The sequence below is a fragment of the Gorilla gorilla genome, chromosome 6 (assembly GCF_029281585.2).
Source record: "Gorilla gorilla gorilla isolate KB3781 chromosome 6, NHGRI_mGorGor1-v2.1_pri, whole genome shotgun sequence".
NCBI classification, from domain to species: domain Eukaryota; kingdom Metazoa; phylum Chordata; class Mammalia; order Primates; family Hominidae; genus Gorilla; species Gorilla gorilla.
In genome coordinates, this window is record NC_073230.2 from 56,131,274 (window position 1) to 56,151,256 (window position 19,983).

The window sequence follows — 19,983 nt, forward strand, 5'->3', positions numbered from 1 at the left end:
CAAATAGATTGAGAGAGCAATAAAAAATCGGCCCTCTGCCCCTTTATTTTCTGTGGTAAACAATTAGGCAGAGTTCAGAGGACTTTTGCTTGGAAGATGAATATTTTTTCACAATCCTCAGTGGATTCATTCTCCCCGCCCCACAAATCTTAAGGAGGAAGGGAGAGGGCATTCCCTGAAAGTTCCAATCTCTTCCGGGAGGCTCCTTCAAATGGAAAGGTATTCTGAATTTTTTTTTTTTTCTGTTTCTTTTGAGCAGAAATGATTGAGTTTGGTGAATCTGGTCAAATTTCCTTATCTCACTTGGGGCCGGTCCTGGGGGCTGGTTCTGTCGGTTGCGACATTAACAGAGCTACTGGGCATAATTTATGGAGAGGGAGAGATTCCTCTTAGGAGTTTGGAAATATTACACATTCCATTTGTTTTAATACATGAAGTTTGTTTCCTGGAAAGCTCCAACAGATAGTTCTTGGTGAAACTCATTTCAGAGCAGACACTTTTCAAAATTTGCTCATTCTTTTTTTTTTTTTCTTTCTCTGAAGACAAAAAGTAATTAATGTGTGACTAGAGTTATGGGTTTCTGGGATCATGAGAAGTTTGGCCTGAAGTTTCCTGGAAGACACCATCTGTCGTGTGCAGAGTCTCATTCTAGAGAGAGTCCTTCCTAGGCCCTAGACTGCTTGTCTGGCTCTGTCACCACATCATGAGATTGGGGTTTATGGTCCTTTTAATCCAGGATTCACAGAATGAAGTTCACACACCCATCCACCACCATCTCGTTCTCTGGTGTTCTTAGAGTAGGGCTTTTCTCTTCTTTGATTTGTTTGATTTGTTGTCCTACCAGAGTATTCCCAGTAAATGTGGTAGGTTCTCATTAAACATTCACTAAAATAAAGTGAAATTCCAGCTACTCTCCTTCCATTAAGTCAGCTAGCGTTTCTTAGGTTTATGAAAGCCACGTTACCTTATTTGCTCATTAGGAATTCTGAGAAATGAGTATTGTGCTAAGGGCATTTGTGTCTCATTTAACTCCCTCTCAGTAGGGCATTTCTCTTCTTTCACAGATGAATGTGATGCTGTGGAAGTCACAGCTGGGAGAGGGCCTGAAATCAAACCCACGTCTTTGAACTTGAACTGTGTTATTCTTCCATCACATGATGTTATTGCTTCAATTTGTTATAAATTAATAGTTCTAAGAAAATTACTGCTTGCCGATGGGTTTCCTCTTCTCCTACTTGCACTTACGTAAATATTTTTAAACCTTAATTCCCCAATTGGCATTGATCTCTGCAAAAATGCTTCTTGCTAGTTTTGGCAAAATATTTTTTCCTTTTTATTTTTAAAAATTAAACTTTTATTTTAGGCTTAGGGGTGCATGTGCTGGTTTGTTATATAGGTAAACTCGTGTCAGGGGGTTTGTAGTACAGATTATTTCATCACCCAGGTATTAAGCCTAGTATCCAATAGTTATTTTTTCTGATTCTCTCCCTCCTTCCAACCTCCACCCTCAAATAGGCCCCAGTGTGCTTTGTTCCCCTCTTTGTATCCATGTGTTCTCATTATTTAGCTCCAACTTATATGTGAGAATTTGCAGTATTTGATTTTCTGTTCCTGTGTTCATTTGCTGACGATAATGGCCTCCAGCTCCATCCATGTCCCTCCAAAGGACATGACCTTGTTCTTTTTATGGCTGCATAGTATTCCATGGTGTATATGTACCACATTTTCTTTATCCAGTTTGCCCTTGATGGGCATTTAGGTTGGTTTCATGTCTTTGCTATTGTGAATAGTGCTGCAATGAACATACATGTGTAGGTATCCTCATGGTAGAATGATTTATATTCCTTTGGGTATACACCCAGTAATGGGTCACATGGTAGTTCTCTTTCTAGTTCTGTGAGGAATCGCCACACTGGTTTCCACAATGGTTGAACTAATTTACATTCTCACCAGGAGTGTATAAATGTTCCCTTTTCTCTGCAACCTCATCAGAATCGGTTACTTTTTTGACTTTTTAGTAATAATCATTCTAATTGGTGTGAGATGGCATCTCATTGTGGTTTTGATTTGCATGTCTCTAATGATCAGTAATATTGAGATTTTTTTCATATGCTTGTTGGCTGCATGTATGTTTTCTTCTGAAAAGTGTCTGTTCATGTCCTTTGCCCACTTTTTAATGATGTTGTTTGTTTTTTTCTTGTAAATTTTTTTAAAGTTCTTTATAGATACTGGATATTAGACCTTTGTCAGATGCATAGTTTGCAAAACCTCCCGTTCTGTAGATTGTCTGTATACTCTATTGATAGTTTCTTTTGCCGTGCGTAAGCTTTTTAGTTTAATTAGGTCCCATTTTTCAATTTTTGCTTTTCTTGAGTTTGCTTCTGGCATCTTCATCACGAAGTCTTTGCCCATTCTTATGTCCAGAATAGTATTACCTAGGTTGTCTTCCAGGGTTTTTTATAGTTTTGGGTTTTACATTTAAATCTTTAACCCATCTTGAGTTGATTTTTGTATAGCATAAGGAAGAAGCCCAGTTTCAGTCTTCTGCACATGGCTAGCCAGTTATCTCAGCACCATTTATTGAATAGGGAATCTTTCCCTGTTGCTTGTTTTTGTCAGGTTTGTCGAAGATCAGATAGTTATAGGTTTACGGCCTTATTTCTGGACTCTATTTCCTATTAGTTCCATAGGCCTATGTGTCTGTTTTTGTGCCAGTACCATGCTGTTTTGGTTAATTGGATATTCTTTCAAGGTGTTTTTTAATATCAAATTCTGATACTTTAATTTGCAAAGTATCATTTTTTTCTCTCAACTTCATCAGTCACCAAAAGATGAGAGTATCTTTTATATTTTCATCCAAGTCGTTAGTGCAGAAAGATTACCATGGCATAGGAAGGTATCACCTAACACCTATTTATTTGTTTGGGCTCTTAAATCAGTTGCAACATGTCTGTCTGGGGTGTCTTGGTAATTTATTAGCCTAGTAATTTCATCGTTAAAAGAAAATGACTTTATATTGACATGGCTCATTGATCATAACTGTATCGACATGGTTTCCAGCAATTTTCTTTTTCTTCAAGGGCTTACACATAATCTTTTGGATAATCCATGATTAGAATTCTTCAAGAATTGACATTATTATCTATTAGTAATTTCTAAAGTCTACTTTACAAAATAAAACCTGGATAGTTTTTATTTCCATCACGACTTCTTAAAAACTGCAGATAGTAGAACTGTCACTCTTTCTGAAGGCATGAAGAGGGAACAGGGAGAGAGGGAACTGGAAATGGAGACAGAGAAGTTGGTGGAGAGGGTGGCCAGACAGCAGCCGTGGCCTCACTGAAGAACCACAGCCAGGCTGAATGGTAGTTCTCTTTAGGTTCTTTGAGAAATCCCCACACTGCTTTCTACAGTGGCTGAACTAATTTACATTCCCACCAACAGTGTATAAATGTTCCCTTTTTCTACAATCTCACAAACATCTTTTATTTTTTGACTTTTTAATAATAGCCTTTCTGACTGGTGTGAGATAGGATCTCCTTGTGGTTTTGACTTGCATTTCTCTAATGATCAGCGATGGAACAATAGACATGGGGGACTACTAGAGGGGGACTACCAGATGGGGAGGATGAGAGGGGGAAAAAGAGTTGAAAAACCACCTATTGGGCACTATGCTCACTACCTGGGTGATGTGATGGTTCATACACCAAACCTCAGCAACACACAATTTACCCAGGCAACAAACCTGCATGTACTCTGTAAACCTAAAATAAAATTTGAGAAAACAAGGAACTGCAGCCAGATGATGCCTGCCTTACTGGGCAAGGACACCATTGGCACTGCCCTAGAGGCCAGCTGCCAAGATGCTTATCCACAGACCTCCTAGGCATCCTGTTTTACCCTTCCAGTGTGAAGATGTTTCTCTTCAGGAATATGAAAACCAAGAAGGAATTAATTAGTTCTCTTAAGTGTAATCATCATCCTTAATCAATAAACCCACCTAATTCTTATTCTTCTTTTCCCTTAAATATCCTGTAAGTCAAAACTGTGCTTTTGCTGGCAGTGACTGATAGGCTTCTTAGTAGTACCATCATTTTTGAGCACTTATATACACTACCCCTGAGCTGAATGCTTTACATCTCATTTAATTCTCCCAACAACCCTTTGGAGTCCTTTGTCTTTTATTGTCATCCCTGGTTGTATAGACAAACTGAAGTGTAGATGTTAAGCAGCTTTCAGGAAGTCAGACGGTAAGAGCTGGAGTCAGGATCCACCACCTTGCCACAGTGTGGCTTCAGTCCTTCTGGACAGGTTCTCGCAGGCTTCTCCTGCCCTCCGATGCTCATCTCTTGTACTTGCCTCTTTATCCTGTGAGCAGCTCTGAGCTCAAATGGGTCCCCAATGGCAGAGAGCCACACTGCTCCTCTCTGAAGGGCGTAGGGCCTATTTTTAAACACCTGCGCTCCTTTCATTGTCTTGTCTTACAAATTCTAACTTGGCAGACTCTCTCTCCCCATCATCTCCAGTTCCCTCGAATCACTGTCCGTGTTTCCCTTCTGGTCACAACTGAGCTGAGGGCAGCCTTTCCTCCCATGCTTTCCCAACCTCTGAGTCTACAATGAGCAGCTGGGCAACATGGAGGCCATCTCTGGTGCTCTCCTCTGAATGTGATTCGGGTTTCAGCAGATGTCCAATAAACAAAGCTCTTGCTAAAAATGCAAATGCCTCTCCTAAGGATCATTGTCATTTTTAAACCACATAAATACTCAGATAATTATCTAAGTGGCCAAGTGTGTATGAGCCAGGCTCGCAGGGCAGAGAGGCATCGCCCTGGATCCTAAGCCCCCTTACAGCTTTCCAAACGAAACACGGACACATAGGAAAATCAGCCGGAACTTGGCATTCTGTTTCTGATAATTTGCAGCATTAGCCTATGCAAAGCCTGAGATAAAAGGTGCCTGTTTTACTTTGAATAGAAATCACACAAGATATTTCCTATCAAGCACAACTCAGTGTTGTCTTTGTTTTTCTAATCTTCCTCCCCTCCTACCTACTCTCAAACAGGAACAACGAACGCAATACAATCTTTAAAAGATAAATAGTAGTATTTGGAAAACCACAGGAAGGGAGAGGGAGCAAATGTGCTGCTGGGGCTGTGGCTTCTGTGCATTGTGAGTGCGGAGCTTCCACATGACAGTGTGTGGGATCCTATTTGGTAAAAAGAGATGTAAAAAATTTCAGGACAAATATTTTTTGTCCTGGGACTACACTCTAAAAAACGTATTAAATATGATCTTGCATGGGGACCACTGTGTGACATGCTAGAAAGTAATTAAGACAAATGTTCTATGACAAATGCAGAAAGGACTCTCATTGGGCCAGCTTGGGTTGATGCTCATGAAAAGCCAGGGTGATTCCCCTGAATTGGGGGTTTGGATGAGGCCCATTTTCAGGGATAGTTTCATGCAAAAGCCTATTTTGTGGGACTGATCAAAGAGAGGCTCCTCTTGTGAAAGCAAAGGGTAGATGCCTATATTCTCCTCCCAACCTCCTCCTGAGAGCTTCCCCTCTGCCCAGAGACAGCATGATTGAAAACAGTGGCATTAAGGAAAATTTCACCAATGTGTGTCTGCACAATGCCAGCCCTATGTGAAAAAAGGTCTTTTTGGTAAGTTAGTGATGAAAATACTTAATATTCTTTCTTAAAGACTCAAAATGCACACTAGCATACTAGAGTATCATAGCCATTGGTGATGATTAATTTTGTGTGTCAACTTGGTTAGGCTGCAGTACTCAGATATTTGTTCAAACATTATTCTAAATGTCCCTATGCAGGCATTTTTTAGATGACATTAACAGTTAAATCAGTAGACTTTGAGTAAAGAAGATTACTCGTCATAATGTGAGTCAGCCTTATCCAATCAGTTGAAGGCAAAAAAAGTAAGAAAGTCCCCCAAGGAGGAATAAGTTCCATCTCCAGGTAGTCTGCAGATGTGAGCTGCAATGTCAGCTCCTTCCTAGGTCCCAAATCCGCTGGCCCACCCTGCAGATTTTGGGCTTGCCAGCCCCCACATTTGCATGAGCCAATTCCTTAAAATAAATCTCTCTCCATGTATGTATGCTATGTGTCACTTAATGACTAGGATTCATTCTGAGAAATGCATCATTAGGTGATATCATCATTATGTGAACATTATAGTGTGTACTTACACAAACCTAGCTGATACAGGCTATTACACACCTAGGCTATATGGTATGGCCTGTTGCTCCTAGGCTACAAACCTGTACAGCAGGTTACTCTACTGAATACTGTAGGCAATTGTAACATCGTGGTAAGTATTTCTATATCAAAACATAGAAAACACAAGAACGTATTTTACTATACCTGTTCTAAACATAGAAAAGGTACTGAAAAATATGGTATAAAAGATAAATAAAATGGTATGCCTGTATGGGGTACTTGGCAGGAATAAAGCTACAGGACTGAAGTTGCTCTGGGTGAGTCAGTGAGTGAGTGGCAAGTGGATGTGCAGGCCTAGGACATGCCTGTACACCACTGTAGACTCAATAAACATTGTATGTTTCTACATTTATAAAAAAAAATTTCTTCAATCATAGATTGACCTTAGCTTACTGTAACTTTTTTTACTTTATCAACTTTATTTATTTATTTATTTTTTTAAGACAGAGTCTTGCTCTGTTGCCCAGGCTGGAGTGCAGTGGCACAATCTCGGCTCACTGTGAGCTCCACCTCCTTGGTTCAAGCAATTCCCCTGCCTCAGTCTCCCAAGCAGCTGGGATTACAGGTGCACGCCACCATACCCAACTAATTTTTTTTGTATTTTAAGTAGAGACAGGGTTTCACCATGTTGACCAGACTGGTCTCAAACTCCTGACCTCAGGCAATCCGCCTGCCTTAGCCTCCCAAAGTACTGGGATTATAGGTGTGAGCAACTGCACCCTGCCGAAACTTTAAAATTTTAAAAAACTTCTGGACTCTTCAGTGATAACACTTATATTAAAACACAAATACATTGCACAGCTGTACAATTGTTTTCCTTTGTGTCCTTATTCTATAAGCTTTTTTCTATTTTAAGTTTTTTTACTTTTAACTTTTAAAATCGTATTTTTAAAAATTAAGACACAAACATACAGTCTAGCCTAGGCCTACATGAGGTCAGGATCATGAATACCACTGTCTTCCACCTCCACAGCTTGTCCCACTGGGCGGTCTTCAGGGGCAATAACATGCGTAGAGCTGTCATCTCCTGTGATAACAATGCCTTCTTCTGGATACCTCCTGAGGGACTTGCCTGTGGCTGTTTTACAGTTAAATTTTTTTTAATAACTAGAAAGAGTATACTCTAAAATAATGATAATATAGTATAGTTAGTACATAAACCAGTAATATAGTCATTTATTATCCTTGTCACTATTATGTACTGTACATAATTGTGTGTGTGATACTTTTGCTCTGAATGGGAGTGCAGCAGTTTTGTTTACACCGGCACTGCCACAAACACTTGAATAATACGCCAGGCTACAACACTACAATGGCTGATGTCACTAGAAGATAGGAATTTTCATCTCCATTATAATCATATTTTTCATCTCCATTATAATCTTATGGGACTACCACCGTATATGTGGTTTGTCATCATGTACCAGATAGCGATATTTTGGTCAACAATGGACCCCATATAGGATGGTGGTCCCATGAGATTATACTACTGTATTTTTACTGTACCTTTTTACCGTACCTTTTTACTGTACCTTTTCTATGTTTAGATATGTTCAGCCACACAAATACTTACCACTGTGTGACAACTGCCTACAGGATTCAGTACAGTGACACGCTGTACAGGTTTGTAGTCTAGGAGCAATAGACCATACTCTATAGCCAAGGTATGTAGGAGGCTGTATCATCTAGGATGCTGTAAGTGCACACTATGATGTTCACACAATTAAATAGTTACCCAATGGTGCATTTCCCAAATGTATCCTTGTCATTATGAGACACATGACTGCACACACACACATATACACACACACACACACACACACACACACGTTCTATTGGTTCTGTTTCTCTGGAGGACCCTGACTACTACATCATTATTTATATCTTACTGTATTTTGGGGACATTTTATGGCATCTGTTGAGTTCTCCGTGCTCTTCTTCAGAGCGCATGGTTCCTATTCACATAGGTTCATGCACTTCGGCCTCAGTTGGCTTGAATGTTTCACAGCAATCATACCCATCAGGAGCAAAAACATGGAGCAGGAAGTATGGTTTTTGTTTTATTTTGCTTTGTAATTTGGCATATCACAAATGTCCTTAACTGAAAAGCATACCCAAATGAAGAGGTGTGTCAAAGCCTTTAATTGCGATGCATGATAGTAATAAACTAGAGACTAATACAAGTTGTCCTCAGTGCCTCCTTCTGAGTTTACTTGCTTTAAAAAAATATATAACAAGCTTGGTAATCCTGTTTTCAATCTAAAAATGAAGGAGCAAAAAATATCAGCTTCACACTGATGACGGTAAAAAGTGGAAGCTGATAAACTGAAAGCCAAGGGTAAGACTTAATATCAGACAAACGAGACACAGATGCTAACTACGGGGGTGGCATCGGAGGGTGGGGGCTTGATGGGCCATTCAGAGTGAGCCTCGCGGAGAGCAGAGGGACAGAGTTTCAGAAGGGTGATCCAAAGACCTCAAGCGAGGGCAAATTTTATAAAAAGTCAGAGAATGATGTGCACACTTCAGAAACATTTCCATCAAAATGTTGAGAATCGAACCACAGTTTGGGCTCCCCGCATCTGCAGGTCAGTCCCGGGAGTTGGGAAATCCACTCTTGGGCGACTCCCTGCCGATGAAGCTCCGGTCTGAGGTGGTGAAGCACATGACGTCATAGGTATACTCACCTCCAATCTCTGTGCTTTGAAACAGGTTCTCTTCAGTGCCCTCACCGTAGCTCTGTCTGGAAAGTGTGATCAGGAAATCCTTCATCTCCTGCTGACATTTCCCGAAGGGGAAAAATCTTGGATCGCGACGGAGGAACTCTGTAGCCTGCCAGGGTCAAAAGTGTATTCTCTGATTGTGTTGCTGAGTCGAAACCTGGATGTGCGAGCTTTCATTTACAAGGTATGGAGAGCATGCTGGCTGGGGGCAGTCCTCTGCAGGACTCTGCTGTGGTGGCTGCAGATAAGTACAGTAGTCCTAGGGGCGCGGCAGTGGGAGATCAGCACCTGGCCACTCTGCAGTGGTCTCCACCAGCCTCTGGTGTCACCTGTTTGCTGAATCCAAGGTGGGGCTCAAGAAGACTTTGTTGTAATAAAGGGATGTTCAGGAGACCCTTCAGGGGGTCCTTGGAAACAAGTGTCAGGGCATTGGGGCAGAGTTGGTGGTGATCTCCATGCTCATTGTGGAAGGACCCACTGCAAAAACACAGCACCGCTTCCTAATGCCAGGTGTTCTCTCCTCTGTAAGGGCCACCTCCCTGGAGCGTGTTTGAGGAGGCTGGGATTGTGCATGGTCCACTCCTGAGCGGCCCGAGTAAGGTGCTGCTCCCTGCACGGTGGCCCTGTCTGTCAGCGGGAAGCATCCAGCTCTGCCAGGGCCTGCCCTGGAGAGAATGTGGAGGGGTGGGCAGCACAGGGAGCCCAATCACCTATATATGCCGGCTCTGACAAGCATGATCCTCTGACAAGCAGCAGTGTGAGGGCAGGGAGGGACTGGAGGAAGCTAAAGATGATGAAGTCTGCAGGAGAGAGTGGAGAGTGGGAAGTGAGGAGGAGCTGGGGCAAGCCTAGGCCCAGCACTTTCCGGATGGGCCCAATACCCATGTAGGGGCAACCCAGCTCCCAACCACAGCTCACTGCTCTCAAGCTGTCCCTTCCAGAAGCTTCTCCTCCTTCTGGCCTCTACTGTTTGAATCTTTACTTAAGTTTCCAGAAGCTTCCCCTCCTTCTGGCCTCTACTGTTTGAATCTTTACTTAAGTTTCCAGAAGTTTCCCCTCCTTCTGGCCTCTACTGTTTGAATCTTTACTTAAGTTTCCAGAAGCTTCCCCTCCTACCCTTAGGCACTGATCTTGCTCCAAGTACCATTGTTTTCCCTTTAGGGAAGTATTTCACAACCTCTGGGTTCATTAGAGAGGCTGCAGGGTTTGTACTATGGTGAGGTGGCTGTAGGCACCCTGAGTTTGGGTGAACAGTTTTATAGTCAGCAAAGGGTAGATTTACCATTTCAGCCACGCATGACTTCCTTAGTTTCTATTACTTCAAGAGTCCAGGGAGTAAATGTTGGAATGAACACACACACACACACGCACACACACACACACATACACACACTCCAAGAACAAATATTTGTTTTCAGAATGATTACATTTTAAACCCATAAGGAGGAGAATAAACATTTCTTGCATCCCCATAATTTGCAAACCCACCTCTATCTTGGTGGAATTTGCATTTTTCGCTAACATGCTTATGGTTTAGCTCTGCATTTGCTCACCACAGCCTCTCTTCCAACTTTACAGTTTGCCTTTTGGGAAACAGAGCTCCCATTGGCCCGATGCTACTTTAGTGGCCACTTTGTTATGTGCACAAAGGTCCCTGATTTGAAGTAAGTGCTTGTAGAGGCCCACATAATTACTGTGACAAGGGCCATCATCTGTACCAAGATTCCTTTGAAGGATAAGATAGTGGGTTGGAATCAGTCTCCCAGACACAATGAAAATGACATCATCATTAATAACAACAGCTCTTATTTATCAGGTACCTTCTATATGAAGGGCTCTATGAAAGTTGATTAAATACAAGATATGGCTCAGGATGTTAGGGCAGCCCAACCTCCATGTGAGGGCCACGTGCAGGTGCAGCTCATTCCCAAGTCCATGTACTTTCTGATTCACTCAGCTGACAATGAATTTCTGAAGCCTTCAGCAAAGCACAGTTTGCTATATTAATTCGGCACATCAATCTGGTCTGTTGGAGCTGCGCTGGATCCCTGTCACTCCCCACCATAAGTCAGGGGTCGGTCACTGTGTGCCACTTTTTTTTAAAGGGCAGCTGTAATTAGAAAGATGAGTAGAAAAAGTGACAAAAGCTACACACCATTTCTCCTGCTAGAGTTGTCTGTATAGTATGAATGGACAGAATTCTGTCATTATAAGCAGAGTGCCTCTGTGAAGGATGGAGCTGTGATCCCGGAGCCCTGAAAGTCATCTGCAGAGCTAACAGCTAAAACACTAATGAGCAAAAATAAGAAGCAGTGACAACTGGGTTCCTCTGCCCCAGCCTGGAAAACAGAAAATTCAATATGCAAATGACAGACAGTGGAAATTAGCTGTGATTTTCCCTGCTCTGTGCGAAGAGCTGGCATTTCCTCATTTATCCATTCATCCAACAAATATTTATTGAGCAACTAATATTTCCTGTTGCTATTTTATGCCCAGTAGCTACATAAAAGATCAAGACAGAAGAAAAGCCTTGCCTCCAGTGTAGAACTGAGAATATGCAAAAAAAAAAAAAATCATGTAAAATACAGAGCATTTCAGTTGGTGATAGCATAAGTAAGCTTCAGAGGGCACTGACATTTTTAAAGAATCCAGGTTAAATTCACATCCCTGAACCTTTCTAACTGTTAGACTTCAGGAAGACTTTTAATCTCCTCAAGCCCCAGTTTTCTCATCCACAAAATGAACAGTATAATGCATATCCCCAAGGTATTAGGAGGATTGAGATGATGTGTGAATGCTATGAATACTGTAAAGCGGTAGATAAATGTAAATTGCTTCACATATAAGGACTGCTCATATTTTGAGCCTCTTCTCAAATTTCCACTTTGGTCACCTCAAAGATACAAAGAAATATTTGGCAAATGATTTGAATTTTAATGATAGATCACATTTGTTTCTGGTTTACATTTTAACAATGCTAGTGCAATTCAGTGTGCTCCAAAACACCTGAGCTATATATACTCTAATGAAGATAACTTTCATATAATACCACAAAGGCGTCTCTGAAGTTCAAGAGAGAATAAAATCAAATAAACAAGTTTTCACAGCTCAAAAGATGCTTCTGAGTGTAAAAATACAGTGTTGGTTATTTCATGTTGTTTTGTTTTGTCCTTTAGACTCTGATGCCTTCTGAAGCAAATGGCTTGCTCAACTCCTTGCTGGATATAGTTTCCAGCCTCAGCGCCTTGCTTGCCAAAGCCCAGCACGTCTTTGAGTATCTTCCTGAGTTTCTTCACACATTTAAAATCACTGCCTTGCTAGAAACGCTGGACTTTCAACAGGTGTGTGCTTCATCTTTGTCCCTAGGGAAATATTCAAATTTGCCCCTTCTTTGTGTTTGCCCCTTTTTGCCTTTATCTTTCCACATCTAAAATTTGCATTAGGCAGCAAAATACAGGAATGGAAGTACCTTTTCATATCTCTGGAAGCAACAGCATAACATAGAATAAGGCCTGGCATCTCTCCAAAAACTGCATGAAACTGATATTGTTGATCTACATTCCACCAGTGTGGAGATTGGGATAGTACATGCATTATCTATAAAGTAAGAAATTACTAACTCAATTATTGCACAGATGAGATTTCAAGGGCCTGTTTAACTTAATTCAGAGAGCAAATTGCTTTCAAAAACCTTAAAACATGTATTTACTTATAAATAATTGGCTTACAAGTTACAGATCATTTACTGCAAATGCAAACACAAACTTGATTTAGTTTAGTGGCTTGATATTAGGTTTTGCTTGAACTCTTTTTGCCTGGGATGGAACTGACTGGGCACAAATGAGGAGGAGTGTGGAAATTTTAGGGTTGGACATGCAGGATGAGGAGCAAGATAACAATGTTCTCAGAACTGCCTTGGAGACAGAATGTAAGTCCATCATGTGATAGATAACTTGTATAGCTATAAAATATCTGGATATCTTGGTAGCATAGACATACATTAAGACTAGTAATTAGTCTGAATTAGTGATATTTTATGGATTAATAATTTATTACTGGACAAATAGTAAGGACTTATGTGTGTGTTTGTGTATCTGTGTGTGTGTGTGTGTGTGTGTGTGTAGGTATGACATTTCCCTCTTCTACCAGGTATGTTGGCCAGAAAAATTACCATAGTGTTTCAAATGGTATCCCAAGGACAGAAAACTCTAAAGCAGACATTCCATTCTTTTGACTTGTTGAATATCTTGTACATTCAGTGGAGGAAGGAACTAGACTTTCAGAAGTGTGTGAAGGAATTGTTTTAAGTCACTATGTAATTGCAATTTAGTTTTCTTATTTTCTTAGGTTTCACAAAATGTCCAGGCCAGAAGTTCAGCTTTTGGTTCTTTCCAGTTTGTGATGAAGATGGTTTGCAAGGACCAAGCATCATTCCTTAGCGATTCTAATATGTTTATTAATTTGCCCAGAGTTAAGGAACTCTTGGAAGATGACAAAGAAAAATTCAACATTCCTGAAGATTCAAGTAAGACAGTAGTAATATATATATGTGTTTAGATTCGTTTGTATCTTGATAATTGGCCTTAATTTATAGTAAGTATTCTGTCTGTGTATAAGGTTGCTATATACTGGCATAGAATCTTCTGCTTCCACCTCCCCAAATGCTGGCATGGCAGCTGACTTTGAATGGTCCTAGTGCCTTTGAGCACAGACAAATCCTCTCACCTGGGTCACTAAGGAACTGTGTCACCAAGGAAATGTCTAAAACACCTGAAACCCCGGCCCCATTGGTTTCCCAGGCTAACCAGTATTGGTGAGGGTCCAGGCATAAAGACCATGAGCACTGCTTTGGTCCATGCAAATGGCTATATTATAATAACGAAGAGAACTTGTCTGTGGTCACCTCCAAATTTGCTCTCTATGAAGCTCAGGTACAAGTGAATATGCATGATAGGTACAAACGAATATGTCACGATGGGTACAAATGAATATGCCACGATAGGTACAAATGAATATGTCACGATAGGTACAAATGAATATGTCATGATAGGTACAAATGAATGCAAATTAATACGTAATTTTTTGGCCCCAATTTAAGTGAAAATGTTTTTATTAGAAAGGCAGAATAAACATGCTGGTGAGGTTTTGGAGTTTAGACAGTTCAGCTCCATCAGTTGTGCGTTTTTGGACACATTGTTTTATGTGTCTGCATCATGTTGGTTTCATTTATAATGTAGAAACAGTAGCACCTGGCTCATAATTTTGTTGTGAGATGCAATGGATATGAGGAGTATTGGTGCCTTAACATAAGGGTATAAATGTATCCTAGTGTATTCGTTTTCTATGCTGCATGACAATCATTGCACACTTAATGGCATAAGAAAACACACATTTGTCATCTCATAATTTCTGTAGGTCACATGTCGGGATTTCTGACTTAACATTTTTAGTTTTGTACATATCGTGACTATACTTTTTTCTGCAATAAAATTGCTCCTGTTCATATTAAGCTTGCAATGTAAAGAGTAAGTCATTAAATTTCAGTAAGAACAACTTCTATAATTAATGGCTTAAAAATGTATTATGTAGTCATATTCTTTTTTTTTTTGAGACGGAGTCTCGCTCTGTCGCCCAGGCTGGAGTGCAGTGGCTTGATCTCGGCTCCATTCTCCTGCCTCAGCCTCCCGAGTAGCTGGGACTACAGGTGCCTGCCACTACGCCTGGCTATTTTTTTGTATTTTTAGTAGAGACGGGGTTTCACCGTGTTATCCAGGATGGTCTCGATCTCCTGACCTCGTGATCTGCCTGCCTCGGCCTCCCAAAGTGCTGGGATTACAGGCGTGAGCCACTGCGCCTGGCGTATGTAGTCATATTCTTAATTTATACTTTGGGGAAAGTATTTCTATCAATTTTATTGTCAAATAATTTTTTTCCTTTCAAATAGGAAGTTTGGGAAGATGAAAGTAACATTTAAAACAACCACAACAATCATACCTTGAGTATTTATAAATCATAGTATCAAATCTAAGATAATATTTTCATTTTATTCTTATAAAGCTAAAATAATATTTTCATTTTAAATGTTCTCTTGATGAGTAAAGAAATAGTTATACTGAAGTATTCCTCACTAGCTTAAAACCTTATAAGATTTAGTTCCTACTCATTATGGTGATGAAATCTCTACCCTCATCAGGTGACCATTGATTTAGACAATTTAGTTAAGTAAATCTTTAATTGAAATCAACTAGCATCACAAGACTCATGAGAGCCACCAAGAGGGATTAAGTACTTGCGTGAAAATAAGGCAATTTAATATGTCAAAATTAGTAAGTTTGATGGTTCTGCATGTGTTCATTAAAGACAATTCAGTAGTAACTTGTAAAGCTAACTTCATAAAAAAAGCTCAGTTCTGGTCTCAATATTGTGACTGTTGAAATGAGAATTTTCTTGATGAAAAACCAGATTTATTTTTTGAATTGTCATTTTCATTTTCAAGTGTCCATGTCATTATTTAATACTCTTTTTGATTACTTAGTTTGAAAATGTAAGTCATTCTTTCCCGCCTTTGAAGTCACTTAAGTGAACATAGTATGAAGTTTCTTATGAGATGAGAGCTGCTGAAAACTATAACAGGGAAAAAAAATCTTGTTTTACTTCCTGTCTTGGTTTATTTGGTGTTGCTATAAAGGAATATCAGACACTGGGTAATTTGTAAAGAAAGAGGTTTGTTTGGCTCACAGTTCTGCAGACTATACAAGAAGCATGGCACCAGCATCTGCTTCTGGTGAGGCCTCAGGCTGTTTCCACTCATGGCAGAAATTGAAGGGGAGATGCCATGTGCAGAGATCACAGGACAAGAGAGGAAGCAAGAGAGGGGGAGGAGGGAGATGCCAGGCTGTTTTATTTATTTATTTTTAAACAAGCAGCTCTCTTGGGAACTAATAGAGTGAGAACTACACTCATTACTGTGACAATGGCACGAAAACATTCATGAGGGATCTGCCCCCAAGATCTAAAGACTTCTTGTTAGGCTCCACCTCCAACAGTGGGGATCAAATTTCAACTTGAGGTTTGGGAGGACAGATATTCAAACTATAGCACTCCCAAAGTTCAGAGTGGTGTCAGAAAAAAATATGGCTGTCATTGAAAATGAGGCATCCTGGATATGTGAATGAATTTCCCTATTAACCTAGGCATCGTGTATCATTAGCAACTTTTTTTTTTCTTTCTAATTGCAACAGCACCGTTTTGCTTGAAGCTTTATCAGGAAATTCTACAATTGCCAAATGGTGCTTTGGTGTGGACCTTCCTAAAACCCATATTGCATGGAAAAATACTATACACACCAAACACTCCAGAAATTAACAAGGTCATTCAAAAGGTAAGTTAAAATAAATGAGAATCATATAGACCATACATACACTAAATCAGGAAGGAATCTTTAAAAATGTCTGACATAATTATTATGCGCCTTGGATTATGTAAAAGGCTCTTGTTTTGAATCTACTTCATTTTAGCCTGAGTGTTTTTCCTGTCATTGTTATTGTTAAATCTGGATTTGCTGACTCCTTCCCTTAGAGGACACTTTGGGGGTTGGGGTTGTTATTTAGAATAATTAATGCAGTGAACTTACAGAACTCTAATATGAAAAGTCAAGGACAGTGAGACAGAGAGGAGGACTGTTTGGAGTAATTCCAGGAAAACTTCGAGAACAAATGCTAATCTGTTTTGCTTGGTGCATCCAACAATTACGAGAGAATCAGACATGATACATACAAACTGATGTATTAGCAGTTAGTTAGTATTTTGGTTAGTGATGTTTCTGAATTCACTGTAAGGCTTTGCTTCACCCTGTGGAGAATAAGGTGAGATGAAGACACCAAAGCAGGGTGTACCCAGGAGGAATTGAGACACTATGTGACTCTGCTTATTTTCCTTTTCTTACATTGTTTAACCTCTCTAATCTATTTACTGCAGGATTTGTTATTATTAATATTTGCACTTTCTTTTTAAGTAATTGTGTTGTATTTTCCTGGAGTCTTTTCTTGCCTGCTAGGGGGCCTGTAAGCCTACAGGCACCTGGAAAGGGGACATTTTACCAAGGACACAGGAATAATTTGGTCTTATTGTCAAACACAGAAGAGAAGATACCTGCACTATTTATGATAAGCTTCCAAGCCTCAAATAGTATTAATAATCTGGAAACTGTGATCATATGGCATGGGATCATATGAGCAGTTAAGTCATTTTTGATCAAACTTGCCTTCATGAGTTTCATGCTTCTGACCCATAGTTGCTGTGTGAGGTCACAGCACTGTTTCCTGTAAGTTCCCTTTCCCACTTTGCCACCTACCTCAGGGGCTGCATTTACCTCTGCCTACTCTGAATGGTATTTAAACTTTAAAACATTTATATAATTTATTTAATTTTTGTTTTGTTTTGTTTTTTGGAGAGACAGAGTCTGGCTCTGTCACCCAGGCTGGAGTGCAGTGGTGCAATCATAGCTCACTGCTTGGCTGAAGCAGTTCTCCTGCCTCAGTCTCCCGAAGTGCTGAGATTACAGGTGTGTGCCCCCACGCCCTGCTAACTTTTTAGTTGTTTTTTTTTTTTTTTTGTAGAGGCATAGTCTTGTCTACTTCCTAAAAAAAAATCTTGAAAGTGTCCTTTCGGAGGGGTATTTGCCAAAAGTCTGCACTCTCACATGGAACGACCTTGATCTCCATATATCCTCAGTGTGAGCTGTTCTGTTGGGCAGGAACTCTGGCCTCACAGCTGCCATCCCAGGACTGGAGCCTCTGCGCCATTACTCGAATTTCCTTAGTGTAGTAAGCTTTTTAGGGTTTTGGATATTTAAGGAATTTCACAGAAAATGGCTCCATATCACAGCTCTATTTTAAATTCAAAATTTAAAAATAGGCCATGACTTTAAAAAAAGATGATATGCTATATTATTATGTTAATATTATTAATATATGACTATAGCATTGCATATTATGATGTATTCTGCAGTATAACAATTAGTGTGATGATCTCTGCTTTTAAAGAGCTCACCCTATTGTGGGGAAGAGAAGGCAAATAGCTGAAGAAATAAGTTAGATATACTGTGCTGTAAGGACCATTCAGTGCAGCAGAGGCACAGGCTGTGGGGGGCAGCTGGTCTCCCTGGAAAGAAAGACTGGGCAAAGCACTTGGAAGGATGGGTTTTCTAAGCCCCTGTGAGGTGGAGACGGGAGGATTGTGGGCCTGGACAGAGGTGTGGGCACGTGCCAAGTCCCACATGTGTGTTCTGAGAATGATGAGAATTTTTGAAAAATCACCAAAGATTTCACTGGTGCTTGCTCAGCCCCTTTTTAGATATTGCAGGCAGTGTTGAGAGCTGATGTCTTTTTTACTGATTTAAAATGGCTAACAACTTTGCATGCAGGTGTCCTGGTTTTGCACTTACAAAGCTGATTTTATGGCATTGTACCTGAGATGAATTATCCTAGCAGTCAGCCACGGCTATTTGGTTTTATGAAAATTGTTTCTAGTCGTTAGACTCATGGTCTAAAGTCCTGCAGAACTGGGAGATGCCTGTAGCTTTGCCTCTTGGGCTATGTGAAGCAATATTATCTACAGTGTTGGAGTGGCCCATGCTATAAATTATTTAAGACGTGGTCTTTTTCTCTCCATTACGTCTTGTTAGGTGGAACCATCTGAAGTTGCCATTTTTGCAGGAAAAAAAAATCTATAAAAGTTGGTAATTTCATTTGGTTTAACTTGTAATAGCACAGGTGACACCCAGAAGCATGATGCTGTGGTAAGAAACGTGTGTATGTGTGTTGGAAGGCTGGATTTTGGTTCCCCTTTTCCTAACTCTCTGTGACCTTGGGCTTATTGCATTCTCTTTGAAGGACTCTTCTCCTCTATCTGTGAAATGAAAGACTTGAGTAGATCCGTGCTTTTCAGTCACCTGGGAGACGGCTCTTCATGGGGGATGCATCAGAATTACCCACGGACCCTTAGTAAGGCCTTCCGCCTCTGGGCTCTGATATCCCCATCCCTGAACACTTGTACCCCTCACACCCATCCATACCCTTCCACAGAGCTGTGTACACCTCCATCTATCAGCCTTAAAGACAGTGGAGGTCAAGCATTTTCATGAACTGGAAAAAAAAAGATGGCCAAAACTTCTAGAGAGTGTTAAAAGATAAACTTAGGGACATTAAAATTTCAACAAGTTTATTTGAGCATTCAGTTATTCATGAATTAGGCAATGCCAGACAATTCAACCCTCCACCGACTATGTTGGGATGTGGGATGTGGGGTAATAGAAGAAGCTTGTATAAAGTGTTTGCTGCAGCAACAGGGAGAAAATATATTTGTTAAAGTCAAAAGTCCCTAGTTGGAGGTTAGTTGGAGGTTTCTGATTGGTTAATTTTAACTTTTGTTTTACTGTTTGCATTGATTTGGGTTTTGGTTTGCCTACACAGGAACTCAAGGTGCTATAGCTGTCTTAGCCTAACAGCCTCCCGATCAACTATTTTAACAGGAGTTAATTTAACTCATACTCTAAGGGTGTCAGACTCAGTATTTGCAAAGAAATTGATGCTATTTCCATGTCATTAGTCAAGAGATTCCAATGCATTAGTATGCTCTTTTTATTTTATAGGTCAGAGTCGTGTTCAGTTTTGGCCCTAGGCTGATGAAAAATTGAAGAACAATGTGTAGACACAATGTGAGCTTGAAGGGAGGCTATGAAAGAAAAACAGATAAAAGAATTATATTGTTTTCCCAAGAATAAGTAGCATGCCTGAAATGATACTTCAGTGAGAATCACCAGGCACATTCTAGGCCCGTGGTGCACAAAGTAGGTTTAGTCTGGGCTTCTAAGGGACGTATAAGCCCATGAAAACAGACCGTCTTGTTTTCATCTAGCTCTATCCCTTTGGCTAAAGGACAGAGCTTTGAACTGTCACACTCAGTGTCCTCCTTTGTGAAACTGGGCTAAATCATAACTCTCTCTCAGTGCCATTTGGA

The 19,983-nt window shown here is 40.3% G+C and overlaps 1 protein-coding gene across 1 annotated transcript in view; it reads left to right on the plus strand.

The window, feature by feature from the left end:
• The window catches only part of ABCA13 (ATP binding cassette subfamily A member 13), a 471,542-nt gene that overhangs the window by 127,230 nt on the left and 324,329 nt on the right, over window positions 1–19,983 (plus strand). The window contains 4 exon segments of the mRNA XM_031013046.3: window positions 8,954–9,148; window positions 12,141–12,305; window positions 13,312–13,489; window positions 16,206–16,345. Of these exon segments, the coding sequence (XP_030868906.2) occupies window positions 8,954–9,148; window positions 12,141–12,305; window positions 13,312–13,489; window positions 16,206–16,345 (678 nt within the window).